At 37.0% G+C, this 11,489-nt stretch overlaps 1 protein-coding gene across 1 annotated transcript in view; it reads right to left on the bottom strand.

Moving 5' to 3' along the window:
* The window catches only part of THSD7A (thrombospondin type 1 domain containing 7A), a 475,175-nt gene extending 466,560 nt beyond the window's left edge, over positions 1 to 8,615 (bottom strand). The window contains exon 1 of the mRNA XM_527669.7: positions 8,123 to 8,615. Within this exon, the coding sequence (XP_527669.5) occupies positions 8,123 to 8,300 (178 nt within the window). The 5' untranslated portion in view covers positions 8,301 to 8,615. The remainder of the gene's footprint in view (positions 1 to 8,122) is intronic.
* Positions 8,616 to 11,489: the final 2,874 nt, after the last annotated feature.

Raw genomic sequence — 11,489 nt, forward strand, 5'->3', positions numbered from 1 at the left:
TTCATCAGTGTTTTGTAGTTTTCCTTGAAGAGATTATACATGTCTTTAGTTAAATTCATTTATAAGTATTTTATTTTTGCAGCTATTGTAAATTGGATTATTTTCTTGATTTCTTTCTCAACTAGATCATTATTGGTATATATGAATGCTTTTAATTGTTTTATCACTTCCCATTAATATAAACTTCTTTACTGTTTGGGTACATAGGAACTACATGCATGGAAACCACGTGGGTATTTCATTTTTTGATCTAAGTAACCAATGAATTCTGAGAACTAACTGTGCGACGTACACCAAGAAAGACAGTCAAGATATAAACAGTAGTGTTTTTTAAAAATAATTCAAATGATCACCTATGAAGTAAAACTGAAACAATGCACAAAATAGAAACAATTCTACTGTGACAACATTTAATGCTGTCATCACTTGAATGCATTTTAAACTATCAGTGTAAAGTTCTGATGAAAAAAATTAGAAAAGATATCTACCTTATGACTCACTGGCACCTCTACTTCACAGTCTGCACTGTCTCTTGTATTAGGAAAGATATATTTTCTCAAGTGCCACATGCTCAGTGCCTCCTTCATTAAGGGCCAGTCTAATGTGCCTTTATATTAATTCTAAGGGATCCTGTCCTATATATTCACTACACTGAGGGACTTCCAATACTCTCTTCACAAAGAAACTCCACTATCCAGTATTCTCATTCTAACTCATATCAGAGGTCAAGAAACTTGTACTCCTCCTAAAAGGACCCAAACTACAATCACACTTCACCAATAACCTGCTCAGAATCTCTTCCTCCCACCATCAGGCCTGTCCTCTATACAGTAATAATGGGCAGAAGAAAATCTAGATTACGTGCCATCCTATTGTACTCTTCATCTCAGCTACGATTGAGGGCTGCCATCATTTTACAAACCAGATAGTTGTGTATAATTTTCAGAAAGAGTGACCTAAGTTACTCCAGTTTCACTGAAACAGTTAAAGCCTCATACAATTCCCTGAGAATTTGACTTTTTGATCCAACCAACCGATATAGTTTTAATGAATTCTGAGCACTGATGGTGCTATATAAATTACAAAAGAAAAAAAGACAAGACACAAACTGCAGTGGTTTTTAAAATGTATTTAAATGATCACTTACCAAGTAAAAACAAAGCAATGTATAAAATACAAGCAACCATCCTGTGACAACATTTAATTGAGAATTGATAGGTGACAATGTTAATTTCAAGAATGTAAAATATCAAATTTTTGAGAAATCTCCTGAGATACAATAATAAAATGAAGTATAAAAAGTTCTATTTACATAATTAACCCTAAATTTGGTGCTCAAAACATTTTTATAGTCTTTGGTAAGTGCTGTCTACAAATAAGTGCCAAACTAATAAAAAATATGTCTATAATAAAATAATTTCTTTCTATATTTGTTTTTATTTGTCTTTCATGCTGTCCTTTAGTTGAAGAAAATAAATAAGTATGTTAGACCAGTAAAATTTCTGCAACTTATGTCATTTTTAGGGGAATAACTGGTAAAGAATGGTAAGAGAACTAACAGTTTTTGAATGTCTGCAGCATTTAGGTCACGGTAGTACATACTTTCTATTTATTACCTGTTGAAAAACTTCATAAATGCCTTCTTACATCAGAACTTCTGTAATTGTTCTAAGGTGAAAAACAGAGCCAGAGAATTGATCTAACTTAGCCAGTCAGGTAGAGGTAAGATGTAAACAGTGGTTTGTCTGATCTCAAAGTCCGTGTTCTTTCCATTCTATAATGGTGTCTCCCTTATAACTTGGAGTATCTACTAGTCTGGTTAACTGTATCAATTTGTATTTTCTAGTGCATTTACTGGAAAAGAAAAGATGCTTAAGAGAAGGCTAATGCACATTATTGGGCTTGCTCCAGGTCATAAACTTAAATAGTTTTTGTACCATCTGACAGAACAATAGCAATAATAAAAACTATCATTTACTGAACTTTTAATATGTGTCAGGCACTCTCCTAGTACGTTACATGCATTACCACATTTAAACCTCAGAAAACCCCTATAGAATGCATCCCATTAATCCATATTGGAGATGAAAGAAAAAGATTCAGAGAGATAAAATAACTTTTTAGGCAACATGAATAGAGTATTTTCCATCCATGTTGCCCCAGATTGATTAACGCTGACGCTCATGCTCTGTCTACCCTATTCCATCCTTCTCATTCTTGAAATGAGAAAACAATGTGACATTCTGAATAAAAGTAAATTGTAAGAACAATTGAAGTTTAAAACACTTGTATTGGGATAATGCCACCTCATTTTATGACTACCTGGAATGATATCCCTTTCTCCTTTGTTACTTAAAGATTGGTAGAATTAAAATAGATATATTTGCATATACATTGGAGAATATTTTATATGCAGAGTAATAAGTACTATTAGCATAAGTACACAAAAGTAAAAAAAGATAACATTGTTTTTATTAAAGTTGAAGAACAAAGGCATAATTTTAATGCAATTACTATGTAAAGGACACACTGACTGTCAGTAATAGTAATGTCCTGCATTAGATGAATCCAGTTCAAAAGTGTTTAATGTGAGTATTCTCCTTGAGAGAAAATGCATACCTGTAAATACTCTATCACCTCAATTCTAAATAATGGCTATTATGTACATGTTTCTTGGATTCAGTGTAATTTCATCATTATAAAAATAAATTCAATTACTTCATTAAGATATTTTTGAAAATATATCTATGACAGAAGTTGATAAAAGTTTATGTAGTCAACATTTTTTGTCTGATTAATGCTAAGTCAGTCGCGTTTTGCTCAATTCATTGACACTCTTAATTTGGAATTGCCAAGTGAATATAACTAACAATAATTATTATAGAAACAATCTCATATGCTAGAATAATAAAAAGTGCAAATGTCCCTGTAATCCCAGAACTTTGGGAGGCCAAGGTGGGTGGATCACCTGAGGTCAGGAGTTCGAGACCAGCCTGCCCAACATGGTGAAACCCAGTCTGTACTTAAAATACAAAAATTAGCCGGGTATGGTGGCGGGCACCTGTAACCCCAGCTACTCGGGAGGCTGATGCAGGAGAATCGCTTGAATCCAGGAGGCAATGATTGCAGTGAGCCAAGATCATGCCACTGTACTGCAGCCTGGGCAAAAAGAGTGAGCCTCTGTCTCAAAAAAAAAAAAAAAAAAATGCAAATGCCATTAACACTTATTAGTAACAGTAGTTACTCATCTTTCAGTAATATAAATGTTATGCCTCTTGTGTGTATGAAATGTTTCCCAATTATTCACACAAAGATAAGTTAGCTTTGAAATGACTGTGATACAAAAGTGCTGAAAATTTTAACTTTTATATTTTATTTATTTAATTAATTTTTAGAGACAGGATCTTGCTCTGTAGCCCAGGCTGGAGTACAATGGTGTAATCATGGTTGACTGTAAACTTGAACTCCTATGTTCAAGCTATCCTTCCACCTTGGCCTCTAAAAAGCTGTGGGATTACAGGTATGAGCCACCATGCCCAACAGACTTTTATATTTTAATAAATAATTTTTAATATCTGAAATTCTGGGCTTTTCCTCCTCATAAAACAACAACATTGTAGTAGAGAGACTTACATACCACTTAGTTATTCAACTTTATTGATACTGTATCTTTTCTACCATCTTGTTCTTTATTCAGTCAAGTTTATATCTCTACCTCTATACCTAAAATGTCGTTTCCCAAAACACTGTGAATTATCTTACCAAGTCCTCATACTTGATATTTTCTAAAATATTTTATAATTCCTTTCCTAGCCTTTCTAAACTTTTTAAATACTTTTTGCCACAATCTCCTTTATAAAATACTGTCTTCATCTAGTGTATCTTGTCATTTGCCTTGTACCTTTTCTGGCCATACTTTCTTAGACTGTTTCTCTAGATCTTCTCCCACTGTGGCCCTTTATATCCCAATATTCTCTGTGAAATATCCTGGCTCTTCTTTTCAATATTTTCTTTGCTTTAATGATCCCTCCCACTCCCATGGCTTGAAATATACATTTATTGAGTTCCATGCTTACACCTTCAGCCTAACTCCTTCTCCTAAACTGAGTCACCCATTCACTAATTTTCCCGTGAGATATATTAGTCTAAATATGTCATTGCTACCTCAAGCTCAGTATATCTGAATTAAATTGATATTCTTCTTCACAACACTAAGAAATCTGTTCTTCCTTTTTTCATACCCTGTACCTCCTTTACTGACTACGGGCATGATGAAAACCTTGATGGCATTTTCCTACTTTCCCTGGAAGGCACTGTGTCTTCTGCACCCTAAATCTAAGCTAACATTGCTTCAGTGTGACTTCAAGCCCTCTTCTACTCACTCTTCACTATAACTTCTATTGTCGGAGTTCTGTTTCCCTTTGCCTCTCGGTCAACGACTCACGTCACTGGCCTTCCAGCTTCTAAACTCATCTCTCTTCATTCTAGACAAACAAAATATCACTCTTCTGCTCAAAGTTTACAGTGGCTACCACCTACTTATAAGTTAAAGTCCAATATCTTACCATTGTTTGAAAGTTTATTGATAATCTGGTCCTAACTCACTGGATTGGCATGAAATCTTTTCATTGCTATCCAACATCCTGTGCTTGAGGTGCTGTGTACTACCGGGACTTTCAAGATCTAGGAAAGCTGCTGTGCCTTTTCATTTTTATTTTTTTCTTCTCTCTGCTTAGAATGGCCTTCTACTCCTTCCTCAGTCAAAATCCACCTCATCCTTCAAGACCCAGATCATATATTAAATTATCTTTGCGACCCTTCACCCTTCCTTTATCAGCCAAATAACTTCTTTGTTCTTATAATGTTCTGTTCATGTGTATGGTATGCCATGTTGTAATTGTGTACTTATAGTGTTGTTTAATTGTGAGTTTCTCCTAAAGCCCGTAATCAGTTGAATAAGAATTTTTTTTTAAAAGTTGATTGTGAGTTTCTCAATGGCAGGGATGGCAGTATCCCATTCAGCTTTTACCACAGTGGTTACATATTTTAGCTCCTCAAAAACTCTTTGTTGTGAGTTGACTTAATAAAGCACATATATAGATAGATAGATATTTAACATTACATATAATGTATAAGTAATAAGTATTATACATGTATATATTATATGTATACACACATGTGTACAGTTGGCTCTTGAACAACATGATTTGATTTGGGCAGTTCAACTTACATGCATTTTCTTCCACCTCTGCCACTCCTCAAACAACAAAACCAACCCCTTATATATCTTCCTCTTCCTCCTCAGCCTATTCAATGTGAAGACGATGAAGATAAAGACCTTTATGATGATCCAGTTCCATTTAATGAATAGTAAATATATTGTCTCTTCCTCATGATTTTCCAAATGTCATTTCCTTGTCTCTAGCTTACTTTATTGTAAGAATATAGTATATAATACATATATAAAATATGTATTAATTGACTTCATGTTATCTGTAAGGCTTCTGATCAATAGTTGGCTATTAGTAGTTAAGTTTTGGAGAAGTCAAAAGTTATACATAAATTTTCCACTGTGCATGTAGGTCAGGACCCCTAATCTGTGCATTGTTCAAGGGTCAACTTTATATACCCTTATTTCTTGTATATATGTATTTATGTGTGTATTTATAATATATGTATCTGACATATGCATTCATATATATAAAGCACTTTAGGGGTTAAAAAGGCCCTTAGATATCATTTTATCTATTTAATGAGTATTACAAAATAGGAAGCCAAGAACCAAAGTCATTAATGTCTTTACCAAAGTTCTACAGCATGTTAGTAACATACACAGTTTGAGCTCCTGTCCCAGATCTTCATCCAGTGTAACAACTTTCACTACATCATTTTAATTCAATAATAATCTCACCATTAATATGATTCTCTATAATCCTCTGTACCAAGACCAAGCTTACCCTATTGGAATAGATATTCTGGAGTATCTCACCTCTTTTCTCTTCCAATTCCCTTCTTGACTCTTTATTTTCATCAAGTGATACACACATAGTGATTCTGTAACTTCTAAATTTTCATTTATGGTGTATCTTTTTTCTTTAAATATTCTCTACTTCTTTTGAGAACTACGTTGAACTCCTTTACAGATATATTAAAGTCTCCTTTCCCTTTGGTAAAAAAAATAATAAAGAAGTCATTATTTTGCTTTCCAATTGAATGAACTATTTTTTTTTTTTACCAAACCAAGGATCACCATTCAAGAAATATCTTTAACATCCTCATCATACTAGCTTACATTTGCATACAGCTTTGAAGTTTACCAATCACTTTCTCATAACTCATGTGATTTTCACACACTGCAGATAGGCAGAAGAAGGTGTCATCACATTTACATGCAGTTGAGAAAACTAAGGGTCAAAAGTTAAGTGAACTGCCAAAATTCCTATAGCTAGCAAGAGCTAGGACTGGCACTGGAATCAAGGTCTCCATATCATTGTTTCTGAGAGCTTCCCACTATTTTAAACTGTTTATTGGCTTGTGTTCCTACCATGACATTTATGATGACATATATTGACACCTCAGATGCTGTACAGTGAATGTTGGCTGGGCTCTTTTCCATCTGAATTATTGCTTGGCTCTTGTTACTTTGCTAGTATAAATTTCAACTAGGCAATTACTATTTCATCCTACACTGACTTACCTAAGAAGCTCTCCCCAAGCATCCATATGATACCATTTAATGGTAAATTATAATTTGATTAATGTTTGTCATTATGAATGTGCCTTTAACAAGTAAAACCCTAGCTTACGCTAAATTAGAGATCTTCAAATCTTTGTTTCAAATTGAAATAAATTAATTTTATTTCATTTGAATTCATTACTCAACTGATCTTCAAACTTAAGGTGTTAGCAAGAATAATCTTGCTTTTTAAAATGTGTATATGTTTCATGTAATCTTCTAAGACAAATTGTGTACTTTGACCTTAAATAAATTTCTGTTTAATCTCCTCACTAAATTTCTGGATAGCTGCAACTTCTTTAAAAATTCCAGATATCGATAGTGATGCAATTGTAGAGTAGATTGAGCTGTCTCTTCAGTAGTGGTGCAGAGATGGGCTGAAGCAGGAAAAGACACCCACTCCCTGAAACTTGTTTGCAACCCCATGACGAATACATACTTTCCCTTTCAACTACAACATTCTCTTAATGTTTGGCATGACCAAGTTATTCTTAAATTACCCCCTAGCTCTAAGCAACAGGAATAATCTTTTCCCATTTTATTCCTATGAACATGTGAAGTTTCAGGTCCGCTAAGGAATTCTCAATGTTTTTCTAATGCAGAGAGAAAGCGAGCCCGCAGAAAAGGGGCTGGTAATTCCTCACTCCGTATTGTTTTCCTGCCTGTCACAGCCCCCGCCAGAAACTCCAAGCATTTTGCCAGTGGGTAATGATGGGCAGTTAGTAGCTGCTTTTGTTGGGTGGTTGAAAAACAAAGCAAAACAATTCTCAAGGAAGGAAGAGAAAGTTTGAACCCAGACATCCTAAAAGTTGTACACTTTAAAAATCCTCCGACTCGCTAGTTAATAATTGAGTTTTCAGTCTTTCCTGAAGGCTCACTGGAGCCCCATTTGCCTTTAATTGTCGGAACCGCCCTCACTTGGCTTGTTTCTGAGGTGTCCCACATATCACAAAGCTAAAGTTAACAAATTCAACTCTATATCCACAAATGTCATGACAGTGAGCATATTGCTTTGCCTGAAGAATAAAGACTGAGACTAAACTCTTTGCTTGTTCTTTGCTAGAAATCTGTTTGAGAAACTCCTAGTAGAATGAAAATCCAGGGGTTAAAAATAATGCACTTCATTATGGAAGTGCGCGTTGCCCTCATTACAGAGCTGCGAGAGAAATATTCCAGCTACTCACTGTTGCCTCTTAGTTGTTATGCTTTTCTTTCCGAATTGCATCGGACATGACCTATTTGCTTCCTAAGAAATCATACTTTTTACCTTAGGATACCAGCATAACCAAGCCATCCAAAAGCACCGGGGTCCCTACAGAAGCCCACCAGCTCCTTAATGTGGCCCCAGATGTGAAGATGGGGAAAGGGTAACTCCGTCCCACTTACCAGTCTTCCACAGATAGAGGGTGGGCGCCTCCGCCTCGCCCTGCGCCGCAGCCCTGCCGGCGCCCGGGCGTAGCAGCAGCAGCAGGAGCAGCGGCAGCGGCAGCAGCTGCAGGACGCCCCGGCGCGGCCCCGCAGCGCCCCGGCTCCCGGACGCCCAGCGCCTGGCTTGCAGCCCCATGCCGCCTGCAGCCACTCCAGGGTCCAGAGCCGTAGCACGCTCGGCAGGGAATTTTTCTCCGCTCTTGGAACGTCTTTTCGAAGAGTACAGAAAGCAAAGCTCTTTCCTGCTATTGTTCGCTTCAGATGAGAAGGAGGGAGAGCGCGTCTAACACCAGGGAACAATAGCGTCCGCGGTGGTGGCCGTGGCCGCTGCCGCCGCCGCCGCCGCCTCTGGCGGGGATGCTGCTGCCGCTGCCATTCCTCGCAGAATGGCAGGTCCCGGCGGCTCCGGAGGCAACTGTCCTCAGGGGGCCCCAGCTGACTGAGCAGGTCTGCTAGGTCTGGGAGGCAGCGCAACCCCCGCCAGCTGGAGGGGGAGGAGGGGGGCGTGAGCCCAAAGGAGCAGAGGGGGCTGGAGGCAGAGGGAGGCGAGAGCGCGAGGGCGAGAAAGGGGGCGAGCAAAGGGGAGAGGGGCCAGCCAGGCGACACCCAGCTCCGACATACCCGCCTAAAGAACTCCTGTGCACATGGTGCGATGAAATATGTTTGGAAGGATGCACCAATAAAAAGAATCATCACCCGGCAGATTTCAGAATGACAAACAGCAGGCATTGATATTCACTGTCATCCAAGGAGTCAAATGCTAGATCTAGTGGCATGCTATTCTTAGTACGTATTTACACAAAGCATCAGTGTTTATTATCTATTTTTAAGCCATGGCTTCTGAATTACTTTGTGTGGGGAGCAGTATTTGAGATCAGGTGTGAAAACACGAGAGCAGAAATGTTTACTTGTCAAAATGCACTTAAACACTTCTTTAAATGTTGTTTTTAACTTAATCTATTATCAATAAAAATATGAGCAATATTGATGCTCTGTGACAAATTAAATTGCCTTTTAATAGCCTTTAAAACTGAATTAGTATTAATGAGTATTTGCAATGCTACCTAATTACATAAATACAATTGTACAAAAAAAAAAAACCCTTAAAATTAAAATTATATTTCAGGTATAGAGTTCTGTCCCTTCATCTACTTCTTTCTCTCAAAAATATGCTACTTCTAAGTATTCTGATAGTTGTGAGTCAAATTGAAGGCCAAACTGAGTCAGTAATGCTGTCTGGATATCTTGGAATTAGTAAATTCTTCATTTAAAATTTCCCTGACATCAATTTTTCTTAACTCTTACTGTAGCAAAATGCCTGTCACAATCTAAATAAGGAACTGCATGTGTTTGCATCTTTTGTCCTTTGTGTTTTCACTTTCTTCTACCAGTAGTAATAGAAGAATGTGTGTGAAGTCAGATAATGCTTTCCCCTTTCTCCTTCTCCCTTTAGCTAATAATAATATCTTTTATTATTAATTCATTTCACAGTAAAGCTAAAATAGTAGGCATTTAACCATTAAAAATTCGGCAAACGGAAAGCCAAAGAAAACTATTATCCCATCAGCAATTTTCAGCCAAATAAAATAAAATTTTAAAAGCAGGAAAACTACTTTTTATGAATTTACTCCAACATAGCTACCCTAGAGTTTAAGATGAGGAAGCTACTCTTTCTGAAAGAGGAAACCTTCCATAAGGCTCCCTTGGGACCCCTGTCATTTTGCAAAGCCTTCCAGACACAGCCCTTCTGCATGCATTAGATTAAAAGCGGGTTTGATCAAATAATTCCCAGGTCCTGCCTGTTTAAGTATTCTGACATCAGAGGAAATTAGCTACGTTGAAGGTTGCAAATTTGGTCTTTGTTTACTTTCCACTCTGTTAGGCCTCTAAGAAGGAATTAAAAGCTCAGAGAGCCCTAGCGCTGTGAGTCTGTGATTAGGAGAGATAAGCTAGTGTGGCTTACTATTTCTTCACTCGTGAAAAACAGGCAACAATCAAAAGATTATAGGTTGATAAGGAATAAAAAGGAAGCCTGATCTTAACTAATGTATGGTTCCCTGAAGGATCACTTCTTTTGACAGTTACACCACAGAAGGAAATGGGACCTGCTATTGCTTCCTGGGTTCTGTCGTTTCAGGAAAATTTCCATGTCCGCTCCACAAGGAATCATTTTCCCATCCTTTCTGCTTGTATTTCCCAGCTACTGTTAGTGCCCTAAACCTTGAAATCCTCTAACTCTGGCACAGGAAGGATTTCAAACTGGACATAGTCTGCTAACAGCAGCCACTCTACGCATTCGTGGGAAGCGCCAATCAATTCACCAAGTGCGAATTCATTATATAACAGAGGACAGAGAATCTGAGGAATTAAGTTAATGTGCAAGGTAATTTACCTAGCCCTTCAAAAAGCCATCCGACACTATACTTAATAGCTTATTGTCAAAAGAAATTTTAAGATTCTGACCTTTATATTTACCCATGGTGGTATAATAATAACTCAACTTGTCAAGAGTGTAAACATCATAGCTACAAATTCAAGCATTATACGGGGTCAATTTCTAGGTTCCAATTTGCTGCCATTTACAATACACAATTATGGTGATATGTTCTGCAGCAGTGTTTCAAAATAGCTAACAATTGGTTTCCTTCTTTCAATTTCAACGTACAGAAGGCCTAGGAGTCACACACACACATGCACATACACAAACACACACAATCATCAGCAAAGATATCTCTGAACAAGGTTAGAGAATCCAAGTCATAGAAACATTTGTCTCCACACCTGCCACACATTTGTTCATAACAATGTCATTATTGCACTTGAGGACAAAAATGTATGGGTCTCTGAGGAGACAAAAGTGATGTATATATCCTGATACGTGTTCCTTTGTGAAAGGTATAGTGTCTAGGTAGATAAATCCTATCAATAAAACTGACAGATGGCAAGAGAAAGCAAGACATAGCAATATTTGTTTGCTACAATATGACATAAATAATAATACACAAATGTTTAATGACATGATGTCAAAATTTAGTCATGAGAAGTCTCAAGGATGCAGATTAAATTGACCATCTGTACAGCCTGCCATGAAGTAAATCGTTCGTCATTTTTCATGGAGAACTGTTCAAATATTAATGAGCCAGTGCGATAAAAGTTCTCCAAACCAATGAATGACAAATGCAAAGCATATTTTTTTAATATTTAGAAATGAAAAAATTCTAAACTTATCACCTCTCATGTGATAGGTGTCTTTATTCTGCCTCTATTAATTTTGCTATCATTTCTAAACTCCAGAGGTAAGGATGTGAACATACCTATACACATC

This window comes from Pan troglodytes, chromosome 6 (genome assembly GCF_028858775.2).
Source record: "Pan troglodytes isolate AG18354 chromosome 6, NHGRI_mPanTro3-v2.0_pri, whole genome shotgun sequence".
Taxonomy (NCBI): Eukaryota; Metazoa; Chordata; class Mammalia; order Primates; family Hominidae; genus Pan; species Pan troglodytes.